This window comes from Myodes glareolus, chromosome 1, assembly GCF_982192425.1.
Source record: "Myodes glareolus chromosome 1, mMyoGla1.1, whole genome shotgun sequence".
In the NCBI taxonomy this organism is placed as follows: Eukaryota; Metazoa; Chordata; class Mammalia; order Rodentia; family Cricetidae; genus Myodes; species Myodes glareolus.
Window position 1 is genome coordinate 128,462,447 of NC_142026.1, and position 24,513 is coordinate 128,486,959.

Consider the following 24,513-nt stretch of genomic DNA (forward strand, 5'->3'; position numbering starts at 1 on the left):
GGAAGATGGCAGAGAATTGGTAAGGTGGTTCAAACATTCACTTACAAATCTTGGGCTCAGAATTCCGGCTCTGGGATGACATTAAAGAGACCCACTTGTGAGAGAGAGGACTCAGTGAGCCCGCACCCTAACCCACACCTCCCATTTTCATTCTTGTTTCTGCATCTAGTATCTGAAGTTTCTGGATCAGCTTTCAGAGAAAATGAAATTGGGCCAGATAGTGGCTGACCTTGGCTTTGACATGCGTCTGGACGTAGTTTTAGCTCGTGCAGAGCAGCTAGTCCGCCTCGAAAGTAATGCTGTCATTGAAAACAAGACCATCGCTCACAACTTACAGAGAAAGGTAGGCAACGTTGTGCTTCATAGTACTGAGAAAAGAAACTTCTGGAAAGCCCAAGTGTAAAAGTGATTTTATTACACTGTGGTCAGCAGTGTGTTTAGAAAGCATATTATTAAAAAATATGTATGTAGAAGTCAAGTTTTAATTTGAAGTTTTGAAAACCTGATTCATGGATCTATCACCCGGCTCTCGTGAGCCTTGGAATTACCTGTCCTCATGGTGGTCTTTATTTCTGTGGCTCAAATCAGTAACTAGAACCGTTAGTCTGTGTTCCATGCTGAAGGTTGGAGGAGGGGAGAAGAGGGAAGCCAAAGACCCAAGTGATGGCTTCTAAAGAAGATTCTGGAAGATGCTAGCTGAACTTATGTTTATACCATGGCCAAACCTGACTGCAAGAGAGATTTGCAGACAGAGCCGCCAAATCTCCTAGTTTCTTCCCCTTTGAGCAAGGAGGGAAGCTGGGGGCACCGAGCGATTCTGTGCAGGCCAGCTCTATTGAGCTAGACAATACAGAGAGAAGGGCTCACTTTTCTCCAGTTGAAGGCAGAGTCGGGAATGGTTTAGAGCAAGTGAGAGAATGGATGAGTGAAAGGGATAAAGCATAATTCTCAGTTGTATAATTATCAGCACCAGAGAAAGAATAAAGGACACGCAGATGTGCCCTTAAATACTTTTCAGGATAAATGTTTTGTGTAGTGGCTATACAGTGAGTCACATCTGGGCCCTTGGATTCTGCCAGACTGTGAAATCTTGGAATAATCACACACCTCTCTGTTTATTTCTTCATTATTAAGACAGGAATGACATACACCTCACAGGAACGTTAATTTTAATAAGAGAAAATTTGAATTCCTGTCTCATGAAATAAATTTGGTTCTCAGCCCCTGCCCCAGTTCACCCTAGTTCAATGTGTCTGGAGAAATCTTTTTTTTTAAATATGTATATATATTAAATATATGTATTATATATATATAATATATATATATATTTATATGTATCTCTCTCTCTCTCTCTCTCTCTCTATATATATATATATATATATAGAGAGAGAGAGAGAGAGAGAATCTGATAACCATCAGGGATGTCAAATTGTACCAAAATTCTTTCTTCACTTCTCCTTAGAGAATTGATTTCCTCTCTTAATGCCCAGTGCTATTCCTTCTTGAGAATTATACCATCATTGAAATTACTGGTGTATTGAATTTATCAGTGGACTTTTGCATCAGGGTGCAATTTGACCTGATGAGGTTCAAGAAAGTGAGTTGGGGGCAGCCCAGATGATTCCCTGGGTGGAAGTGCTTGCTGCCAAACAATCTGAGTTTGATCCCTCAGATAGGAAGAGAGGATGGATTTCCACATGCTTCTCTACAGCCTCCACACCCTGCACACACGATGTGGCATGCCGGTGCTCTCCTACCATACACACAGTAAATAAAAATGTGTTAGAAAAATTGGATAGGCTCACACCGTTGGAACATAGTCAACACTTATTGGATTCCGTGGGAATGAAATAGGAGTGATGATGATGATGATGATGATGATGATGATGATGATGATGATGAAATAATAGTGACAGAGAGCTTGAGTCTGGGAAAGGTGGGCGGCAGGTCATGGGGGAGCAGGACAGACGTTGAGATGAGGTGGTTGGGCTGAGGTTTCAATAAGATCAAAATGCGTTGTCCACATATATGAAATTTTCAAAGAATAAGTAAAGCCATTATACAAAATGTTAAAAGGGATTTGATTGGAGAAATATCTGGCAGGATTGTTGAGGGGTGACCCAGGTGTGGACACAGCTGTCACTGATAAGAAATGCAAAGTAGTTTAAGTCCTTCCACCTCTTAACACTTAGGGGATAATGAGGGCTCACACTGCAGTCTTCAGCCAGGGAATGGGGCATTGTATTCAACAGTTCTTGACTCCTCCCCCTGGTGTTTGTGACCAGGGACAGACTGCCTGGATTTAATATCTGCCCAGTGAAGGGACAGGCAGAGCCCAGGAGACTCTCTCCTTTGGTTGGTAGTCATTTTCTACAACCCACTCTAATTCCCTTCATCAATTTGACTGCCAACAGGCAGCGACGTTCAAGAGCTTCCTCCTGGCCTGGGTGGAGGAGCTCACAGCCGAACACTAAGAGTTCAAAGAAGCGAAATCTTCGTGAAGTCTGTTTCTGAGATTTGGAAGTTTGTAAACAATTTCCTTAAAAGTCTTCTGGGCACATCTTCTATGAGAATGTATCAACCCTCCTTGTAGGAGATACTCAGCCCAGTGCTGAGGGGCTCAGATAATCTAGGGGGAAGTTCTCAGTATGATGCCGGACCTCTTGTTCCAGTAAACGCCAGTGCAGCAATCATGGCCACTGAGCGCTGGAGAGGATTTTGTCTGTCTTATTACATTCTACTTATTCTGCCCTTGATAAGCCTATTTTATTAGTCTTAAAAGTAATTTTACATTTTTATTATGAGGCACAGAATATTGGATGAAGCAGCTGTGGAGAGCTGACTTTTGTCACATTTTCTGGGGCTCCTTTGTCCCATACTTTGTAGCTACAGAATTAATTCTTGGAAAAAATATGAATAAAAAAATTCAATCAGGGAAAGGAACCCGGTGACCTTTTTTTTGATGATTTGCAAATGAGTCTCATTGACGTGCAGATAAAAATCGACATTATCTGAGTAATTCATTTATATTTACTGAGTGTTCAATTATTTTGTCAAAAAAAATCCGTTTGTATCAAACCAGCTAAAGACTCAGAAAGAAAGACTGGAGAGCAAAGACGTGCATATGAACCTCCTTCGGCAGAAAATTGCCCAGCTGCAGCAGGAGAAGCAGGCACGCACAGCCTTGGCTGAGGAGAGGGATGAGGCCCAGCTCTCCCTCAGGAAGCTGGAGAAGAAGGTGGAGAGGCTGCAGAGGGAGCTGAGCGCGTGTCAGGAATACAACACCGAGCTCAAAGCCAAACTGGCCGACACCAATGAACTCAAGGCAAGTGTGTGGCTCCTTTCTCTGTCCCTTTCTGTCAATGCACCTCAAAGTATACACTAAGGAATGGCATCCTTGAATCAGGCATGGCAGTGTGTCACTGCAATACCAGCACTTGAAAGGTAGAAGCAGGTAGACCAGAACTCCAAAGTCTCGCTTGGTTATATAGAGAATTGAAGGCCAACTTGGGTTACGGAAGACCTCAAATAAAAGAGGGCAAAAAGGTGGGGCTGGTGAGATGGGTTCAGTGTGTAGTCTCTTCCTGTAAGTGGTCTGATAAATGTATGTATGAGATTCCTGGGGAATTCCCATCTCTTTGGAGTCTGCTATGTCAATAGTCTGAAAGATTGAGAGACACAAGTGTCTAATTAGAGTGCCTGCCTTCCTTTCCAGTAGACCAGCTACAGAAGTCTTGATTAGATAAGAATTTGTTTTGGAGGAGATGAAGAAATAGAGGCTGTCTTTACTGAGGGTCAGAGTATTGTCTTAGGGTTGCTAATGCTGTGATGAGACACCATGACCAAAAGCAATCTGGGGAGGGAAGGATTTATTTGGCTTACATTTCCATTTCACGGCCCATCACTAAAGGAAGTCAGGGCAGAAACCTGGAGGCAGGAGCTGATGCAGAGGCCAGTGAGATGTGCTGCTTATTGGTTTGCTCCCCATGGTTTGCTCAGTCTGTTTTCTTATGGCACCCAGGGCCACTAGCCCAGGGACGGTCCCACCCACAGTGAGCTGGACCCTTCTCCACCAATCACTAATTAAGAAAATGTCCCACAGGCTTGCCTACAGACTGATTATGAAAGTATTTTCTTAATTGCGGTTTCATCCTCTCTGATGACTTTAGCTTGTCTCAGGTTGACATAAAACTAGCTGGTACAAAAACATTGTAGAAGAGGCTCATAGACAGGGGAGATGGACAGGTACTGTTATAGGTCATATCTGACGAAGTTCAGTTCTCGAATTTTGCTTAGCAATTTCCCTCTTGTTCAGAGGAGGTTTATTTAATTTATTTATTTGACTTATATGTAGGATTAATTTGATTGGAAGACTTCTGTCCACATTAACTAGAACAATCTGTCTTGAAATATTTTGAGTCTCAATTTTAATTGTAGCATCTTGCTGGGCAGGAGTGGTGCATGCCTTTAATCTCAGCACTCGGGAAGCAGAGACACGAGGATCTCTGTGGGTTCAAGGCCAACCTGGTCTACAGAGAGAGACAGTTCTAGGACAGCCAGGACTGTTACACAGAGGAAACCCTGTCTTGAAAAAAGATAAAAATAATTGTGGCATCTAAGAGGCTGAGGCAGGAGGATTATGCATTTGAGGACATCATTGACTATATAGTGGGAGTCTGTGTAGGCAAAGCAAAGTGAAACAGAAACAAAAATGTCTACCTATTTTTAATCTCACCTTCAAATGTCGTCCAGGAAATATCTAGAACACCATCTTACCAAATATCTGGATGTCATGGCCCCGTCAAATTATATTAACCATTGTAATTCCTTTTGATGGGTGACTAGTAATCCATTGCATGGATGTACCACCTTCTGCTCATCCCTTTAGCGTTTAACTGGACATCCGAGATCTTTCCACTCTGGGGCTGTTACAAATGAAGCTGCTATGCACATCTATGCTCCAATTCTCCTGTATATCCCCATATCCGTTGTATACTAAGGCCGAAGACCTTGACTCCAGGTTATCTGACTATTTCCTTGAAAGATACATGCATTAGGTTTTTTAGAGCTCTAGACCAAGAAAAAGCAAAACCCTTTCCAGACCAACTGTTAAATTTTAAACCGCTGAAAATTATCTTGGCATAAAAACCCAAGTATTATGGAAGTATTTTTGAAAGAGAATGATTTTTGTGTTAAATTTAGAATAATTTTATGATATTACTTACTTAAGACTACATAAATTGATCAATTGCATTACATTATTACCACTATGAAACCAAAACCAATTTAGAAATCAAAGGATAAAGACTCAAACTAAGAAATTAATGATATTAATTCAGTATAACTGGTGATGCTATTGAACTAAAATCACCATTAACAAGAATGTGTGGTGCTGCCTGCAACTCTTGAGTTTTCTCTGCCTTTGGGTTCTCCCTGGATGATGGAGTGTGTTCTACCCACATGCTCCATTGTACTGGTGTGAACCCCCTATACACATGGTGATATAGTTTGACCTTAAGTTTGCATGAATGTATATATGACTTATGTATGCATTTGTATTATTTTTTCTCATTAACCTGGGGTCATTAAAGTAGTGTTACAATTTGGCACAGATATCACTTTCTAAGAAAATGCAGGCACTGAAATCTTGTGGACCAATTCTAGAGGATGTGGAAGAGGTTTTGTGTAACCTCTCTATAGCCAGATGCTTCACAGCCTGCCTTACGTGTTTGGAACTCAGGAAATTCCTCAGCACTGCTCTCTCTCTCTCTCTCTCTCTCTCTCTCTGTGTGTGTGTGTGTGTGTGTGTGTGTGTAAGGCAGTGGGTACGCCCCATCCAGAAGGCCCTCTCAGTGACCCTCAGAAGCCTGGCTTACTCTGCTCTCACCTGGAGCTTTCTAGCCAATGCCTTCATCCTCTCTCATCCCCAGTCCCAGGGAGTTCATGCCGATCACTAGCCAGGAGGAAGGTCTGAAAGCCAATCTGCTGGCTAGTCTCTGGGAAGGATATAACAGCTGTGTCTCCATTGGCTGGAACTTAGTCTCCTGACCTTGTTTAAATGAGGTCAGTCTGATGAATAGGTCTTAATTATGGTCAGTGAGGAAGAACAGACTAGCTGACTGGTGGGGAGCCTTAGGCTACCTGCAGCCTCTAGCATGTAGCCTAACCCTTGTTAAGAGTCGTGGCTCAAAATCAGCTCCCAAACCCAGGACAGAGCCATTGGTGTCTCCTTTGTGGTTTCCCAGAAAGCATCAGAGCAGACTACAACCATCAGCCACAGGCAAAGCTTTCTTCTTTTTCTGACTTTCTCCATATATCCCCCATACGGAAGCTGCGCCCTGTGTTCCTTCGCCATGGACATGGTTCCCACCCTGCCGGTGTAGCCCTTACTACGCCGTCTCCTCTTCTTGGAGACAGCTGTTTGACAGTGCCCCACACTCCATCTACCGGATTGCTTTTCCCACTGTGCACAGTGAACAGGGCCTGCGAAAGCAGACTGTTTGCTTTCTGAAGTGAGGGTAACTTTGCTTCTTGCTCCCTAAGTGTGGGCTGCTAAAGAGGAGGAGTGGGGAGAGACAGCACAGTTGGATCTCTCCCTCACAGAGCTGTGTCTCTGTGGACACAGCTTCTGTTTTGGCCATCAGGACACCTTAGAACAGCGGCTCTCAACCCTTGGGTCATGACCCCCAAGGGGTCAAATGCTAAGACGATAGGAAAACACAGATATTTACACCCTGATTTATAACAGTAAATCAGTTAGATTTACTAACTAAATTCTCACTATAATTACAGTTAGAATTAACAATGAAAGTAACTTTCTGGTTGGGAGAGGAAATCACCAGAACATGAGGGACTGTATTAAGGGGCCACAGCATTAGGAAGGTTGAGAACCACTGATCCAGAACATCACAGCCCCAGTTCATGGAGGGACTCATGCTCTCTGCCGGATGCCTGCCAGAGGTTTGCAGGGTCTTTACAGCTGCACTAGGGGACTTATAGCCCAGGGTCAGCCAACACCTAGGAGTTCAGATTTAATCACCTTTCCTGCCTGGGCCTCTGACACTTGCGTAGCAGAGAGAATCGCCCACCAGATTACACAGTTCTTTCCTGGGAAGCAGACAGCACACGGTGTTTACCACAAGTGGCACCCTGGGAACCTTTCCCTTCCTAGCTGGACTCCTGATGATACATCAATCTTTTTTATGACCGGTTCTGTCCTGCTGGAGGAAAACTAGAGGCCAGTTGCTTGCTGAACTCTGGGCTGTTCTGAGAAGATCTCTCAGGGGGATTAAGAAACCAACTTAGTCCCACTCCATTCCCAGGGATCTGTTGGTTTGATTTTAGAGTCTCCGTCATTTTTGCTGGCTCCCAGCTCTGTCCTGGTGCCTTGGCTTGGCGCTCGCTTCCTTAGAACCCCAGCAGTCATCAGTATAAGGAGAGGTGGTGTCCCCAGTGAATGTGTGTGGCTGACAAGGACACAGCCTTCTCAAAGACCCTACTCAAAGACCCTAATGCCTCAGCCCATGGGAGTGGTAAGGCCTTCCCTGGTGGGGCTCAGAGAGACGGGAAAGTCTCTCTGTGGTCTGAGTACGAATGCTGACAGAGGGTGTGGGAAATGTCCTCTGTAGCTTTCTCCCCTGGAGGTTCTCCTTAGAGACTGCTCCTCCTGAGACTAGGAACACAGGCCTCTCAGTTCAGTGGTACATGAGAACTCTGCTCCTTGTTTACCTGTGTGTAATAACCTGCCTCCGGGTTCAGCTGGATGCAGTAACCTCACTTCTCTGCAACTCTGTAATAAACACGTCAAGCGTCTGGGTGCTGTGGCTTCGACATTGGAGAGTCCTGACGTAGATGCACACTCGTGTGTCTGTCATTTCCTCATTCCCTGGCTACCCCAATAGGGGTTCTGACCTGAGCTAGGCAAAGACATGGCTGCTCTGGGCTGTGCAAAGCCTCTGGTTGTTCAGAGTCCCCTCCTCTTTCTTATTAGGACTGTCTACAGTCACTTCTGGTCTCTATGCTGTGACCTGTCACCTTTGGTAGACATTTCTCCATGTTTTTTCAGTACAACAGAAAGCTGAATGTATCCATTCCAGTAATGCAAGGCTTCATACTCAAAATCCCAACCCCAGCGGCTTTGTGGTTGAGCATAGCTTTTCTCTGCAGTGATGATGTGGCGTGAACATTAAGAATCTCTGCTTAAATGGGTCACGTTTTCTTTCTTTCATTTGTTTGTTTTATTTTGATTTGTTTTTTTTTCAAGGCAGGGGTTCTCTGTGTACCCTTGGCTGTTTTGGAACTCACTCTGTAGGCTTGCCACAAACTCACAGATATCCACCTGCCTCTGCCTTTCGAGTGCTAGGATTAAAGGCTTGTGTCAACACCACTGGAAGGGATATATATATATATATATATATATATATATATATGTATGTATGCATTGGTTTTCTCGAGACAAGGTTTCTCTGTAGCTTTGGAGCCTGTCCTGGAACTAGTTCTTGTAGACTAGGCTGGCCTTGAACTCTCAAAGATCTGCCTGCCTCTGCCTCCTGAGTACTGGGATTAAAGGCGTGTGCTACCACCGCCCAGCAATTTAGTAGGTTTTAATGCATGTAATTTGCTCTATTGGAAAAATGTTTGATAGTCTATACAATGTATTATTTGAAGTAGTATGTTTAGGTCCTTTATAAGTAAATATATATTTATTTCATTTTTGGTGGGATCTTTGATCAATATAATTCCTTCCCGTCTTTTGGCATTGAAATTGGTTTGGGGTGTGTGTGTACATGTGTGCATGTGTGAGTATGTGGTGACATGAGAGGTGTGCCTAGATCCCCATGCATGTTAACCAAGGGCTCTAGCGCTGAGAGATTCGAAGCTCTTTTAAACCCTTTTTGTCTTGGGACAGGGTTTTGCTAAATTGTCTATTCTGGCCTTAAACTCAATCCATAGACCAGACAGGCCTCAAAGTTGGCAATTCTCCTGCCTCAGTTTCTCAAATGAATAGCGTTACAGATCTATATCTCTAGGATCGGTAAAAAATTTCAAATCTATAGAACAAGTGCCAAGAATAGTATAATGGATATTCTTTTACCCTTCATATAAATTGGTAATATTTGCTTAATTGCTATATTTTTCAAAAGAGAATGAGAAGATTTAATTAAGACATTCTCACTACAATGGACTCAGCACACTCAGGAATTACTGTTGAGACACTATTTGGACACACTAGATTGGGCAGGAAATCACTTTCCCAACAACAACGTGGGCTCCATGAATGATCACCAAAGTCAAGCCCTGTGACCTATGCATTCCCCATCTTAAGTATATACTCTGCCATTTCACTCACCCCTTTCACTACGCTCCCCCCCCCCCACCGGAGTGGCTGGCATTTTATTTCCTGTATATTCCAAGGGCTGCAGAAGGTGTTCTTTTGCCCTCTGGGCTCCAGGTTCACAGCTGCTGTCAGAGTCCCACAAGAGTTCGTATCACCCACAGAGCCAGTGCAGTGGCTAGGAAGTCAAGCATGTCTGCCATTAATGCAGCTAAAAGCAAGGTGGTTTTTAAACAACAGAAACATAGCTCTCAGATTTCTAGAGGCTGGGAGGCCCAAGGGCAAGGTTTATCTTGTTTCCTGGTTCATGTAAGACTCCTCTTAGCTGTGTCTTCATGTAGTGTAAGGGGCAGAAAGCGCCACTTGTTTTCCAGGTCATATAGTGCCTGGTTTCTGTTTGTTACAAGAGCATCTCAGCCACTGTTCTGCAGTGTCAAGAGGCACCATGACCAAGGCAATGCTTATAAAAGGAAGCATTTAATTGGGGGCTGGCTTATAGTTTCAGAGATTTAGTCCATTATCATCATGGTGGGGAGCGTGGTGCCATGCAGATGGGTGTTAGAACTGTTTCTGAGACCTTTACATCTTGATCTGGAGGGAGAGAGAGAGAGAGAAAGAGAGAGAATATGAACAAACCTGGATTTGGCTTGGGCTTTTGAAACCTCAAAGCCTACCCTCAGTGACACACTTTTTTCAATAAGGCCACACCTCCTAATCCTTCCACTTTTATCAAAGAGTTTTACTTCCTGGTGACTAAGCATTCAGATAGATGAGCCTATGGGGGCCATCCTTATTCAAACTACCACAGGTATCTATTCCCCCTGAAATGTACCTCATTACTTCTTAAAGTCCCCACTCCTTCATAATATGTGCTTTGGGGTTAATTAGGAATTTTAGAGGGTACAGGCATTTAAACCACAGCAAAAGCAATATGACCTTTTAGGAAGCTGTGACCCTGGTTTTTAGTTTGTGAGTTTATCAGCAGGCATTTGATGTGGACTTCCTTAATCTAGCTAGACTAGCAGCATAGGGGACTCACATAGTCACATTTCCTCCAAATCACATCTTGCAATAGTTTCTAACCCTCTTCTTTGTAGAAGGAGGCCAATTGTTCATTTCCGGCCATGCAGACTCCGAAATAACCACACAGAAACTATATTAATGAAATCATTGCTTGGCCTATTAGCTCTAACTTCTTATTGGCTACCTTTTACATATTAATTTAACCCATTTCCATTATTTTATATTTTACCACGAGCCTCGTGTCCTACTGGCAAGGTTCTGGCGTGCCTATCTCCACTGGCAGCTCCAGGGCTTCTCCCTGACTCCGCCTCCTTTCTTCCAGCATTCAGTTTAGTCTTCCCCACCTAGCTCTACCCTATCAGAGGCCTAAGACAGTTTCTTTATTAACCAATGGTATTCACAGCATACAGAAGGAAATCCTGCATCACTTATTGTTTTCTGATGAGATCCTGCGAAACTTAGACCAGGTTACCCCATGGCCGCCATCAGTCACTTAGTGACAGTGAAGAGGCACCGGAGGGCCAGCACCAGGTGAAGATGCTAGCTCCCACACTGATTATGGTCCCTCTCTTTTCTTTCTGACCTTTGGTTCAGTTCAGTCTTTCTCTATGAGTCACCTCTTCACCTGTGTGTCAGGGTTCTGGTCCCTGTGACTGAATGCCTGAAGCAAACAACATGAAGATAGGGAGATGTATTTCCGCTCACAGTTTAGAGGTTTAGCTTATAGCTTCTTAGTTCTGTGCGTGTCTGCAGAGCATTGTGCTGCTGGGAGCTTGCAGAGGAGCCGGCGAAGGAGGGATTTCTCTACCTTGTGCTGGATACTGAGGGGACTGTGAAGAGGGACCTGGGGAAGAAGTCGAACGTTGAAAAACATGTGACCAATTTCCTGTATCACTTAAAGCCTTCTGGAACCTTCCAGAGGAGGGCCACCATCTTAGAATTTGCATTTCTGTGTTTTCTAAAAGGATGTTTACAGACTTATCCAAATAGTATTTAACCTCAGAATATGTTTAGCGTATGCAAAGAAACTCTGCACCCGTAAGTTCTAACTCCCCGATCTCCTTTCCTGCTAGTCTCACCCCTTCTCTGTCTTCCTTCTGCCTCTGGCTCTTCCTGATGGAGATAAGTGTGTGGTTCTTGGCACTGGCTTCATTCTCCTGTCATGATGCTTTTGGGGTTCATCCGTGCTATAGTGTGTTGTGGTACTCCATTCTTGTTTGTTGCTCTGTGGCACATCTCAATGTCTGACTCTGCCACCCTTTTCCTGTCCATCAGCTGATGGACATTTGGGTGGTCCCCACTTTTGGAGCTTATGAACAATGCCTCTATGAGCTCATATACAACTTTTTGAGTGGGCATATGGTTTTATTTCTGTCTGGCTTATAACTGGGGGTGAAATTGGTGGATCATATATTTGGCGTTTTCAAAACTACCTTCCCTATTACTTATACCATCTTATATTTTCATCTGGAAGTATGTGAGTGTTCTAACTCCCCTAATTCCCTGATAACTTTTGTAATTGTCATCTTAATTTTAGCCAAGTTAGTGGACATTGTTTTGTAGCTTATTTGTATTTATTCATTTGGATTCTTTTTCTTTTCTTTCTTTCTTTTTTTTTTTTTTTTGAGGTAAGCTCTTATGTAGTCTAGACAGATCTAAACTCACTGTGTGGCCCTGAACACCTGATCTTACTCCTCCACTTCTCAAGTGCTGGAATTGGAAGTATATACCACTGTCTTAGTTTCCTGTCTGTCGCAGTGATGAACTACTCCAACTAAAAGCAGCTTAGAGCACAAAGGGTTATTTTTATCTTCCATTTCCAGGTTGCAATTCATCATTGCAAGAGCTCCACTTCTCTGTTCAATCTATGATAACAATGCTGAGCTTCCAAGATGATGAGGTTTTTCCAGCAGACAACCCAGACCACCTGATCCCAGCTTTTCCTCATGTCTGTCTGTCCGTCTGTCTTTTCTTCACTGCCCCACTGCCCCCGTTGGGTCTGTCCTTGGACCTGTGCCTGACCTAGCGCTTGGCTTCCTTGAATTTTTTTGTCAGGGGCCACAGTGGCTCAGAAACTCACAGTGTAAATGCCTCCCATCCCAGGAGCCTCAGTCAGGGCTTTAAGGCCCTGGGGCAAGTCTTGAGTTGGGGACCATCACTGCCCTTTGTCTGCACAGGATTCGGTGACATCTTTTGCCTCATGTTCATTGGTGGTGTCTAGAGACTGCTGACTAACTGCTGATGGAAATCTCCCCCACAGCCATGAGGGAGGCTTGCTCACAGACTCCCCCGTGACACCATTAGAAGAGCGGGCATTTGGCCACTGCCATGGTTTATCTGCGAGGCACAGGGACCCACTGGTTAGCATAGAAAGTCTGGTTTGCTCACAGGTTTTATTTTAGCGATCTCACTCCAGAACCATGCTGCCTACAATTTTATTGGGTTGATTTCCCAAATAAGGGTACTCTGCTTTATCATCTAGTAAGCTGCAGGGGCTGAGGTCACACTTGTCCAGTTTATGCTGTTCTTTAAGGTCTCTGTGGCTGCTTGGGACAAAGTCCGTTCTTTATTCATAAGAAAGTTAAGTGTGTTCCATTGACGTCCGAGTTATCTTTGTATCTAGATCTCCTAAAGAAGAACGAGGGAAATGATCCTGATTCTCTTGACTCCTTAGATTAAGACTTTGGAGCAGACCAAAGCCATCGAAGACTTGACTAAATCCCGAGACAATCTGGAGAAGCTGAAGGAGAAAGCAGAGAAGAATCTCCTGTTGGTCAAGTCTGAGCTGGATGCTACAGAGGAGGAGGCGAAAGAGAACAACGGAAGGGCCAGGGCCATGATAGAGTTGGCCGTCATTGAATTGGAGACCCTGAAGAAGTCTCTGGAAGAAACTGAGAGGAGAGAACAGCAGGTAGATAAAAATCTGCTGGTGGGATCCTCTCCAGGCCATGACAGGATGCTTTAAAAGTGACAGGAGAAGTCACACACTTAGGGATAAGGACGGTTTTGGAAACGGGTGTGCTATCCTGTCCAAGGCCACACTCAGCTCCCGTGTGACAATCTAATTTCAGTATATATGCTGCCAAGAAGAGCATTATTCATACTTTTCTCCCAACACAATTTGTAAAGATTTCTATATCATTTCAACAGATTCACCCACTCGGCAGCATCTTTTTTGGCCTGCCCATAATCATCATGAGTTTCTTGGCCTAGAAAGGCAATTCCTATTTGCATGACATAGACCATAAGAAAGAAAAAGAAACAAATGTGCTTATCAGAGCAAGAGAAAGCCAGTGCGAAGCCAGCTCCTGGTGGCTGGGAGATGTTTTAGGCTGTGTTTGATGATTGCCTCTGGAGATTCCTCAGCTCACATCCGTTACTGTTAAGCCGGGCTAGGAAGTCAGAGAGAAGCGTTATCTTCCACAGAGAGCAGTTGCAGGACACAGCCTCCGGTCTCAGACAGTGGCACCGAGACTTCATGGTTGACCAAGCGCAGATGTAGGCCATAAAAAAGTCCACATCAGCTGGCTGGCTACGAGGAGGAGCACTTTATCTCCCGAGCACATCAGGTCAGACATAAAGAACTCTGTCCCGGGCAGTCTGACCCCTACTGCCTTTGACGAGCATGTCACTTTCTGAAGCTGTAAAGGGCAGAGAACAGGCTCTGTTCCTAGGGGTTTTTTTTCTTCCTTTCTCACTGCTCTGCTTTGGCTCACGTGTCAGGCAGAGCTGGGAAGAACCCGACTACATGAGCAAGTGTTCTCAGGAAGGAAACATCTCAGGAATTGTGAGTTTTGGCCACGTTCAAAAGGGTGGGAAAGTTGGAGAGAAACGTTTGCATTGGAGAGGCAAGGCTGGTGCCTTGTTCTGTTTAGGTGCCTCAACAAAGCATGGGAAGCGAGCATGGGAAGCAAGCAGCTCGTATGCAGGGCACTTATTTCTCTTAGGTCTAAGGCTGGAGAGTCATCGTCAGGGCACCGGCAGAGAGGGTACCAGGTTTATAAATGGTGTCTTCATGAACCCTCAAATGGGAAAAGTTCTCTGGGGCTTCATTGATATTGGCATCAATTCTCTCTTGGAGACTCCACCATGGCGATCTTACCTAAGTTTAGCTAACTCACAGGGCCCCACCTTCCGGTACCATCCCACTGAGGATTATGCTTCAGTATAAACTTAGTGGGTAATGTGCGAATAAAAGAGGCCTTCGTCTCCCACGTTGGACCATCCTCAGGAAGGAAGTTGGGGATGAATGTTCGGATGGTGTTCTGATGACACTCCATCAGCACATTGGATCCCGTCCTTTCTGAAATGGAAGATATTTAGTGAGGGCTTGTCTTGATGACACCGCTGTTTTGCCTGTGTTGGTGTAGGGCTACAGAAACCACCCTAGAAGGACATAAAGAGGGGTGATGCCCACTCTAACCATTGCCAGTGGATCCCAGTAATCTGAGATCAGCCAGTGTTAGAACCACACTTGGAGGCAGCCGTCTTTGCAAGGTAGTTTAAGAAGGACTGAGAAGCCTTTGAATTTTAGAAGTTCATTGTCCAGTTAACATCCCAATGCAGAAATGTCTATCATCCACTGACAGGCTCACGCCAACATCGGTATAGCGCTTTGTGGCCCCCAAAGCATGTATGTGGTTATCGGTTTCCTCATCCAGGATGTCAGAGCAGACTCAGGGACGGTTGTTTCCTGGGGTTCTTGACTCAGCAGCACATACACACATGACCATTTGACTCACAGGAGCTTATGAACTTGCTGAAGTCTGGGGAGCCCGCAGGGATTTTTAGAAGCCATTTAGCAGGCAAGTCTGCTTAGTCACCATTTAGGCCAGAGGGTAATTGGCCTACCTCATGCAAACCTGGGTTTTCCTCTTTTGCTGCTGTTGTTGCCTTTGGCCTGGCAACGGGGATGTGTTTTCCCTTCCCAGCTAATGTCTCTCTGCTTGATGTTTGCAGCTGGTGGACTTCAGGGAGGAGGTTTCCCAGATGCTGGGCTTAAACTTGACCTCTCTCGCACTCCCCGACTATGAGATCATCAAATGTCTGGAGAGACTGGTCCATTCACACCGCCATCACTTTGTTACCTGTGCCTGCCTCACAGACCCGATGGCCGAGCATGACTGCTGCTCGCAATGTCCCTTAGCCCCTCGACACTGATCCCCTGCCTCCTGGAGGGAGGAACTGGGAGACGGGGCGCACGTCTCAAGTTGTGGAATGAAAAGCTTCCTCATATTTTTGAAATTTGTGACAATTATATACCTTGATGACATAGTGAGAATATATCATGGGCTGAAAGTGGTCTCCAAAATGCTGTCCCCTGGGCCAGAGAGATGGCTCAGCAGGTGAAGGCAGTTGCTACCAAGCCTGGCAACCCGAGTTCAATCCCTGGAACCCACACGGTAGAAGGAGACAACTGGCTTCTGCAAGTTGTCCTCTGCCCTATACACGTGCTCTGTTATACAAGTGCACACACATGTGCACACATGCATACATACACACATGTACACACATACACACACATGCACACACACTCACACATGAAAACACAAAAGTTAAAAAGTTCCAGTCCTAGATTAATATTCAGCACTAAGACCACCTATTACTCCATTAGCTAGTTCATTGAGACCCACAGGAATACCCTAGATTCTTGCCTCGATTGGGACATACCAACATGATAGGGGAGTTCAGCCAATCACATTCTGCTTAAGGTGTGTCCCCCTGGGGCCACACAAAACAAATAAAAGATTGAAATGCCTTGCCACTTCCTCTCTTTGGTTCCCTGCTCACCTGGTGTTCGTGGGATCTCTGGTTGTGTAAGTTTTCCCCTTTTATAAAAAGCTAAATCTTTTTGTATTGAGTTGGCCTGGTTAATTATCGATCGACCATGCCCCTTCACCAACAGAGTTTAGAAGGGTCAACCTTCTGACCTAGAACATCACTGATTGCTTTACCTCTTAAGGTAACTGTGTGTCTTTTGAAAAATATTCTTTGAAATTATTTTATTTTTAGTTCTGTGTTTGCACGTGTGTGTGTGTGTGTGTGTGTGTGTGTGTGTGTGTGTGCAAAAGCAGGTGTCAGCAGAGACCATAAGAGGGAGTCAAATCCCTTGGTACCAGATAACAGGCAGTTGTAAACCACTTGGTGTGGGTGCTGGGAACTGAACTCAGGTCTTCCGCCAGAGAAGCAAATACTGTTAACAATTGAGCCACCTTTCAGCCCCATAAACTTTATCTATCTATCTATATATCTTTATCTATCTAGTCTTAATACATACAATTTGACACTTAATAATTATACCTGTTTATAGATTTCTGGGTAACATTCCAATCCATGCATATAGTGTATGGTCATGAGATCAGGGTACCACAGTGAAGTCTCAATGGACTTACTTACGTGCTTTTCAGGGCCAAGACAGCTGTAGTAACTCAGGGCTCTACATGGTTAGTGCGGAGCCAGGATATACAAGGCAGAGGCTGTGTCTCGTACACTCTGCACTCTCAGGTTCTGCCTAGTTTTGAGGCTGATAGGATTGGCTGACACGAAGGAAGGAAGGAAGGAAAGAAGGAAGGAAGGAAGGAAGGAAGGAAGGAAGAAAGGCCACCCTACAGTCAGGAGGAGACGTCTAAAAGCAGCAGCTAATGACTCATTTGAATAACTCACATAGGTCTGAGCGCAGATAAGAAGCATGGTTGCTTTTACTGATGCTCCCAGGCTATAAATGGTGGTTTTGAGAGTTTGAACAGGGCTGTACTTTTCAGTTCCTATTTCCTTGGGGTAGAGTATCTCACTGACCCTGGAGACAGACCGGCAGTCACCAAGGTCCACCATTCACCATCTGCCACCCTGCTTTCTCTCCAGGAAGAGTAATAACCACCTGCCCAATCCCACCCAGACTCTGGTAGATCCATCTGGGATCCAAACTTAGGTCTCCGTGCTTGTACAGTACGCTTACCCATGAGTCTGTCTCTCCAAGGTCATCTTGTATTGTTCTCTATGTCAGTAGATTAAACAAGCAGAAACTCCCAATACCTCACAACATCGAGAGAAAATGAGACATATACACCTAAACATTAAGTCCGAGCCATGAACAAAGCATGAGCTGATTCCAGACAACCAGGGATTATGGAGACCTATCGGCCAGTTGCAGAGCGAGGAAGGAGATTGGATGCTGGTTTGAATGGGAAGAGAGCATAAACATATCCTTGCAACAACCACGTAAATGGCTTCTCCAATATATTTTGAAAGTTACACTGCTTCCCTCAGGCATGGTGGGGTACACATGTGACCTCAGCCACTAGGAGGCTGAGCAAAGAAGTTTGACATTAAGTTTGAAGCCATTCTGGACCACGTAGAGAGTCTCAGGCCAGCCTGGTCTACAGAATGAAACCCTATCTCAAACCAAGCTAACAAGCAGCCAACTGGCTGAGTATCCCCTGCAACTCCAAACAAAACAAATGCCCGTATTAGGTTGGCTTTAGCTCATGCAGTCACCTCCTTGTGCCAGACTTTTATCTGCCTGAAGTGATGAATATTGTGTTATTTTCCCTTTGATTGGTCACTAGTTACATGCCGGGGGTCATAGACGACACTAGAAATAACCCATATTGGCTACAACTGTACTTTATCGTGTAAAATTGCATTTCATTTATCCAACTATTATGGCGCAAGTGTGTAAATCACAAATTCTCGATACATTATTAATGATTCAATATATCTGAATGCACACCATAGAGGCATTCAGGGGGAAGGATATGTGGGACAAGCATAAATAAACTCTGTGCCTGCAGATAGTTCGTGGACGCAGTAACTGTTATCTGGACAAGCTGAATATGTGTTAGTAAAGGCATCTCCTTCACGTTCAAATGTCCATTGTTTGTTTGCCTTCCCTGTGAGCATTCATTCCAGAGTTGGCCTCCCATTTTCATGCTGTTTTATTTCTCCATAATATCCATGTATATTTTATATTGTCCAATAAAATGCATTAGATTAATGTGATTTTTAGATAAGGTCTTAAAATATTTAATACTAACTCGTCTAGCAAGTACACTCGTGGGGAAGTGCTATTGAGGTTATTGTTCTGGTCACTGAGACATCTAAATGTTTTCAGAAAACATCTCACAAAAAACCTGTTAGCTTGGATCCATCTAAATTTCCAGTCTATTCTTCTAGTCTTCTGAAGAACAGTGGCCAATGATCTAGTTCAGGTGGGCTGAGGGGCTGTTGAGGACATCTGTGATGCTGATGCTATGAACACAGCATGCGAAAGAAGCTTCTAAGTTTTATTGGGGTAACATTTTATGGTGACTAACCTTTCACCTGGAAGGCCTCTTCTGGTTTGTATAGTAAGGTTTAACTTTATAATGGGGGCAACAATGTCTATACTCAATACCAGAGACTAGCAAATAAAAAGCCCAGTGTTAGAAATGGGTTACCTCTTCTGGAGTTACTGGCCAGTGGGGTCTGATGGACCCCAAAATATTACAGGCTATCACCAGTACTTTTGGTTACTCTCCAGAACTTGATGGTAAGATCCTATTGATGAAGACACCACATAATTGAGTCATAGACTATCGAGACATCAAGCTGGTACTCAACTTGATCCCTTATTCCTACTGACTAGCTTTCGTAGTACTGGAAGATGCTATGCACGCCACCAGAGGAGAAAAGTAATCTGTAATCTTATTCAACTGTGAACCTTGTAAGCTACAATAATGGCCAGTCTGGCAAGACACACCCTCTGGTACGATAGTGACAAGAATGTCATGAAAGCAGCCATGCACTTTCTGATTGGGTTTCCTCTTGGCAAGATTTATTTATTAAAAAACAAATAAAATATCACTATATTACCCCTTTTTTGGTCTAAAATAAAAAGAAGGCTATAAGTAATTTAAGAAAAACTATATATAAGCAATATAATAACTATATACAATATATAGGCAATAAGTACGTGAACAATGTTCAATCCATTTGCATCTGACAAATTCAGAGAAAATACTTGCCTCTGGGCAAGATGAACACTGTATGTGGCACTGATATCAGGGACTATGGCCTGACTCCTAGGGGAGGAGCTACTACTATGGCCTGGTAAATGAACATGATCTGTTATTATAGACAAGTGTGTCTCTCAACTGTTGTCAGGAAGGCTTCTTTTTGCAGTAGATGGAGATTAAGAGAGAGACCCCGAACTGGTTCAATGCAGAGAGCAAGAGACTGTGGATTGCTCAGGCCTTAATGGTGCAACGATACCACGCCCCCTTCGCCCAAGGCTCAGGGATCATTGGTAGATCATAGACAGATTCTCAGAGCTAGAATCAGGGGACATAACAAGACAGTTGCATGTACCAGTTCACAGAAGTTGAGACAGCATCCACAAAATCCTGCACAAGCCCAAACTAGACAGAATCCCTGCAAAGAAGGGGGAGTGGAGGCATGATGCCTGACCCCTCGCTAAGGAGCTATATTCAATTGATATCCTTTGAGAGAGGGATGATCTGCTTTCTTGGAGTGTGATCCCCGCTAGGTTGACCATACTCCAGTGGAAGACCAGATAATCATGACTATATATTCACACGCCCCGCATTGGTCAGAACATTAAAATCTGTACCTACCTTCCCTTACCCAGCCCTTCACCCATACTCTTGAATAGTCGTTCTTTACACCTGAGTTTCCCTGGTCCTCCATTTCCTCCTCCTCGCCTTGTCAGTCTTCACTCCGGCTGGAGCCAGCCTTCATCTTATGGCTCATTTCATCAGCCATTCTCTCTCTAACACCGTTGACTTCTCATTCCCTTGTTCTTCCGTCCTCCATTTTGAGTTAATCCCAGCTGCCAGTGTTTCTGCTGATTTATCTGCCCCACTGAATGAGGCTGGAGAAAATCACATAAAATCACAGCTAAGTGGCATCCCAAATCCACAGACAGCCCTTGATCTCTGCAGAGCCCTCGGTGCCAACTGGTCACCCTACACTGTTTTCCCAGTGGGATCTCACTGCCATTTTCTGAAACAACTGTTGAAAATATTCGCTCTCTCACGGCCTTTATCCCATCTCTCCCTTCTTCATCCTCGGGGGGATAATGTCCTCTGATTTCACTCAGAAAATGGAAGGCATTACAGGAACCACCCTGGCTACCACATCCTTGTAACACTTTCTGTGTGTACACGGACACACATCTTCTTCCCTCTTTAGCTTAGTTCCACTGCCTACCAGGGCACTCATCTCCTTAGCCCCCCCATCCTCACCCGTTGATTGATTCTCTTTCAAATGATTCCATCCTCACCTCCGTTCATAGCTTATTCCCATCATATTTAAACATATTCAGCTCTCTCCCCTCTTAAAACACATTGCCCCTTTCCCTCGGAGCCCTTTCTCCCTTTTCTTCTGTACATTTGAGCCCCTTGAAGGTGTCATTTATACTTTGCCTTTCTGGCTTCAACTCACCTCCTCCCATCATGACCCTGCCACCTGACGCCAGCTCCACCCACCCAGCGCCCGCATTCCGGCTGGCAAATCTCTGTTGCTTCTAAAATGCGTAGCCCACTTGAACTTTGTAAAACATTTGCCACCATTTGCTTTCTCCTCTTTCTTCAGCTTCCATGCTGGGATCGTCGGTCCATTTTTGCCCACCTTTCTGTGCCTGAGCCAGGTCACTTGAAGGCTATAAGAAGCAAAACCGAGATGAGACGTTCATGTAAGGCAGAGTGGCTATGAGTGCCAGTGGGAAGCGTGACCTCATAGCCTGAGATTCGTGGAGAATATTCAGATGCTCTGGAAACCTAGCAGCAGTAGACTGCCCTAGGATTAGAGGGTTTCGTGAAGGGCCCCGATACTTCTTTGTCTCAAATCTGTCCCAAAGTTCCAGATCTTCTTTGATTCTGTCATGATGGTTCAACTCCTCCAGTTCTGGGCCTGCCGCTTCAGCCAGCATCCATCACCGTCTGTCCATTTCTGCCATCACCTCAGGCTCCCGCCACCTTAGGCTTCCGCTATCATGGCCTGCCCCCTTGTTAATGTTTTCTAGTGCATTCTGGATATACCGTACCTTGCTGCTTCTGTTCCCACATTCAATGGGTCTTGCTTTCCTTCTCTGTGTCTCTTCTGGAGACCCTGGATGGGTAGTCTGTCAGCCATGACAAACCTGGAGATAGACTTCCTTAGACAAGGTACCTGTTTTTGGTCCAATCCACAATGATGAGAGAGTAGAGGCTTATGCCTGTCTCTTGGTTGGGAATGTTCCCTGAAAGTCTGTTCTCTGCCTTCCTTTTTTACACTCCGACACATTAGCTTCATGATGCCAGATAAACGGTTTTTTTTTTTTTTGTGCCTTGTCTCCATCTGCAAAAGGGATGTTTTATCTACTTCTTATTAGGTTGAACTGTGTCCTGCCAAAAGATGCTGAAGTACTAACCACAAAAATGTCTGTAAATGTGGCATTATCTGGAGATAAGGTATTTATAGATAATTACATGTCAAAGCCATTCGTGTGAGCCCTGATTAAAGATAAAAAGACAGATGTCCTTCTAGGAAAACATGGGCATAGATACAGATATGGGGAGAGTGTCACACGAAGATGGAGTGAGGATTCTAACCTGCGTCTGTCTTGGAGAGGAGAGTCATGGCGACTGCTTCACTGTCTTCTTCCTCCCAGCATTCTGTTCTGTCTTCCCCGCCTACCTATATTCTGACCTATCAGGCCAGACAGTTTTCTTTATTAATTAAGCAATGAAAGTAACACATAAACAGATGACCCTCCTCCATCAATGGAGTTAGGCATGAGAGTGTTAGCTCTGCAGGTAAATGAAGCCAGATGGTCCGTGAGCTAGGCAAGTGTTTGCACGTTGAGCTACAGCCCTGGGCCTGATGGTCTCTATCTGCCCAGAACTGCTGGTTCCCGACAACCTGCGACTAAGTTCAAAGACTTGCATCTTGCCTCTCCTTCACAGACTCTTCACAAGGCCAGCTCTCATCTAGTGACTGGGTGATGTAGGGACACATAGACTTGGCATTTATCCCCGAGGCAGGATACTGTGGAAGGTCCTTTCAGCTTTATACCCTACCTTCCTCAGAAGATTGAGTGATGGTTTGCTTTCATTGCCAGCTTGACACAACCAAAATTTCTCTGTCACAGTTGAGGAATCCCCTAGGCATGATCAGGTTATTGGGTGGAGGATTGTTTGAACTGTCAACTGATGTGGGAAAATCTAGCACACTGTGGGTGGCATCCTTCCCTAAGAAGGGTGTCCTGAATTATATGAGAGCAGCAAGTAAGCAAGCAAGCAAGGCTACACACATTATTATTTCTCTCTGCTCTTGATCGGATACAATGTAAATGGCTTTGAAATCCATCCATTGTGACTTCCCCACTGCAACAGACTGTATCCAGGACTGTAAGCTAAACAAACCCTCCCTTCCCTAAGTTGCTTGTTGCCGACACATTTTATCACAGCATCAGAAACGGAACTAGATGCTAATGGCTCTGCTGGGACCATACCTTCACACCGCAGTGCCACTATATCCTAGCCAGCCTTGCCTTCCCACCTTCTCACAAGTTCCATTTCTCTGTATGCCATTGGCCAACCCTCTGCCTCATAGTCTTTCCAGGAAATGAGACTCAAGATAGGAGTCACACCCTCTATGAAGCTAGGCCTGAAGTCACTAAACCATCTTGGTATCTTGTCACGTAGTTTTATTAACCATCCAACAACTCCTCCTTCATGACTCAGCACTACAGTGCCTACCAAGCCCCTAAACAGCAAAACACAAATACCAGTGGCAAGTTATAGTTTTTGCGTTTTTTCCAAGACTCTATGGGGATTCTGGACTTAGTTCTAGTATAAGGTCAAGAACCAGAAAATAACCTCATTTATTTTGACTGTTCTATGGTTGTCACACTTCACAGTGCAGAATATGTTCCCTTAGAGAAACACAAGCAAAAAGAGCTCTGTTTTAGGGTATAGCCACTTACAGAACCCTCTGATGCTGAAGGAACAGAACCTGGTTGAATTTTCCATGGGTCTTCCTAAGTACACAGAGGACAGAAACAACCAGAAAGTCAATGATCCAGCATCACATGCTCCGTGATTTGGATCTACCCTTCCCAGAGTCTTGTTGCTGCTCCCAGATACCACCCACTGCACCTGCAGGTGTCTGAGCCAGGAAGCGCATGCTGAATACCCTCCCTCTTGGGGACCACAAATCTAGTGGCCACACGTTATACTTCCTGCTAATGGTGCCACAGAAAACCAAATGTGCATAGCATATGTCCAGCAACAGTAAGTAGCTGTGGTAGTGGAGGTGTGACCACTGCCGACACCCAGATCTCACACTTAGGCTTATAACTGACTAAACTCAAATGGCATCTGGAGGGTTCTGAGGGAAGATTCCAGGAAATACAGTATTCTACTTGTCAATGTCAGAGGTACAGGGAGGCATCCTAGGAGACTGCTTCTCCAACGTTTCAACATACTCTCTTGTGAAATTCATTTTATCACTCGTCCACATGATCACACCTGTGCCTGCCTGAAATAAAAGATGGACAGGAAGCTGTGATGATCCCACTGTGCAGTGCTGTGCTGCCCTGTGAGATTTCATTCCACTAAGAAATAGCTGTTTTGACTCTCTGTTTCATGACCTCCAATTGCATGGGAACTGGTGGGTTTGAAAAACACATTATGGTAAGAGAAAAACGGATGCTGGTTGCCAATCACAGCATCCCTATTCCCGTGCTATTCCTTCCTCCATTCATGAATTAACAAAGAGGATTCAAGGTCATTTGCAGAGGGATTCAGCATTACAATGTAGTTCACAGTGCACCGAGGAGCAGGACGGTGGCTCATTCTCAGATCAGCATCTTTTCAGTGGTAAGTAGGAACGCCATGGTGGCTTTGTGCTGTAAGAACGCTACTGGAAGGGTTCGGTAGGCAAACAGCGGAAGAGGCCAACTGCAGTTTATGGCTTTTAGTAGAGAGTGGACCAAGCCCCCATGGTGGTCTTGATGCCAAGTGCATTGTGGGCTACCTGCTGGATGCCTAAAATAAAAAAAAAAAGTTTGGCTTTCATCAAGTTTCCGACTTTGCATGTAGATATAAACCTAACAAATAATTCTTAGAATGTGCTGGTGTATATTGAATGGGAAATGTCTGGCTGGATTCCTGCCC

At 44.7% G+C, this 24,513-nt stretch overlaps 1 protein-coding gene across 2 annotated transcripts in view; it reads left to right on the top strand.

The window, feature by feature from the left end:
* The window catches only part of Ccdc170 (coiled-coil domain containing 170), an 82,377-nt gene extending 64,150 nt beyond the window's left edge, over positions 1 to 18,227 (top strand). For both annotated transcript variants that reach the window (XM_085688076.2, XM_085688081.2), the window contains exons 8-11: positions 170 to 343; positions 3,083 to 3,325; positions 13,032 to 13,268; positions 15,317 to 18,227. In XM_085688076.2, coding sequence (XP_085544202.2) covers positions 170 to 343; positions 3,083 to 3,325; positions 13,032 to 13,268; positions 15,317 to 15,517 — 855 coding nt within the window. In that variant the 3' untranslated portion in view covers positions 15,518 to 18,227. The remainder of the gene's footprint in view (positions 1 to 169; positions 344 to 3,082; positions 3,326 to 13,031; positions 13,269 to 15,316) is intronic.
* The last annotated feature ends 6,286 nt before the right edge of the window (positions 18,228 to 24,513 follow it).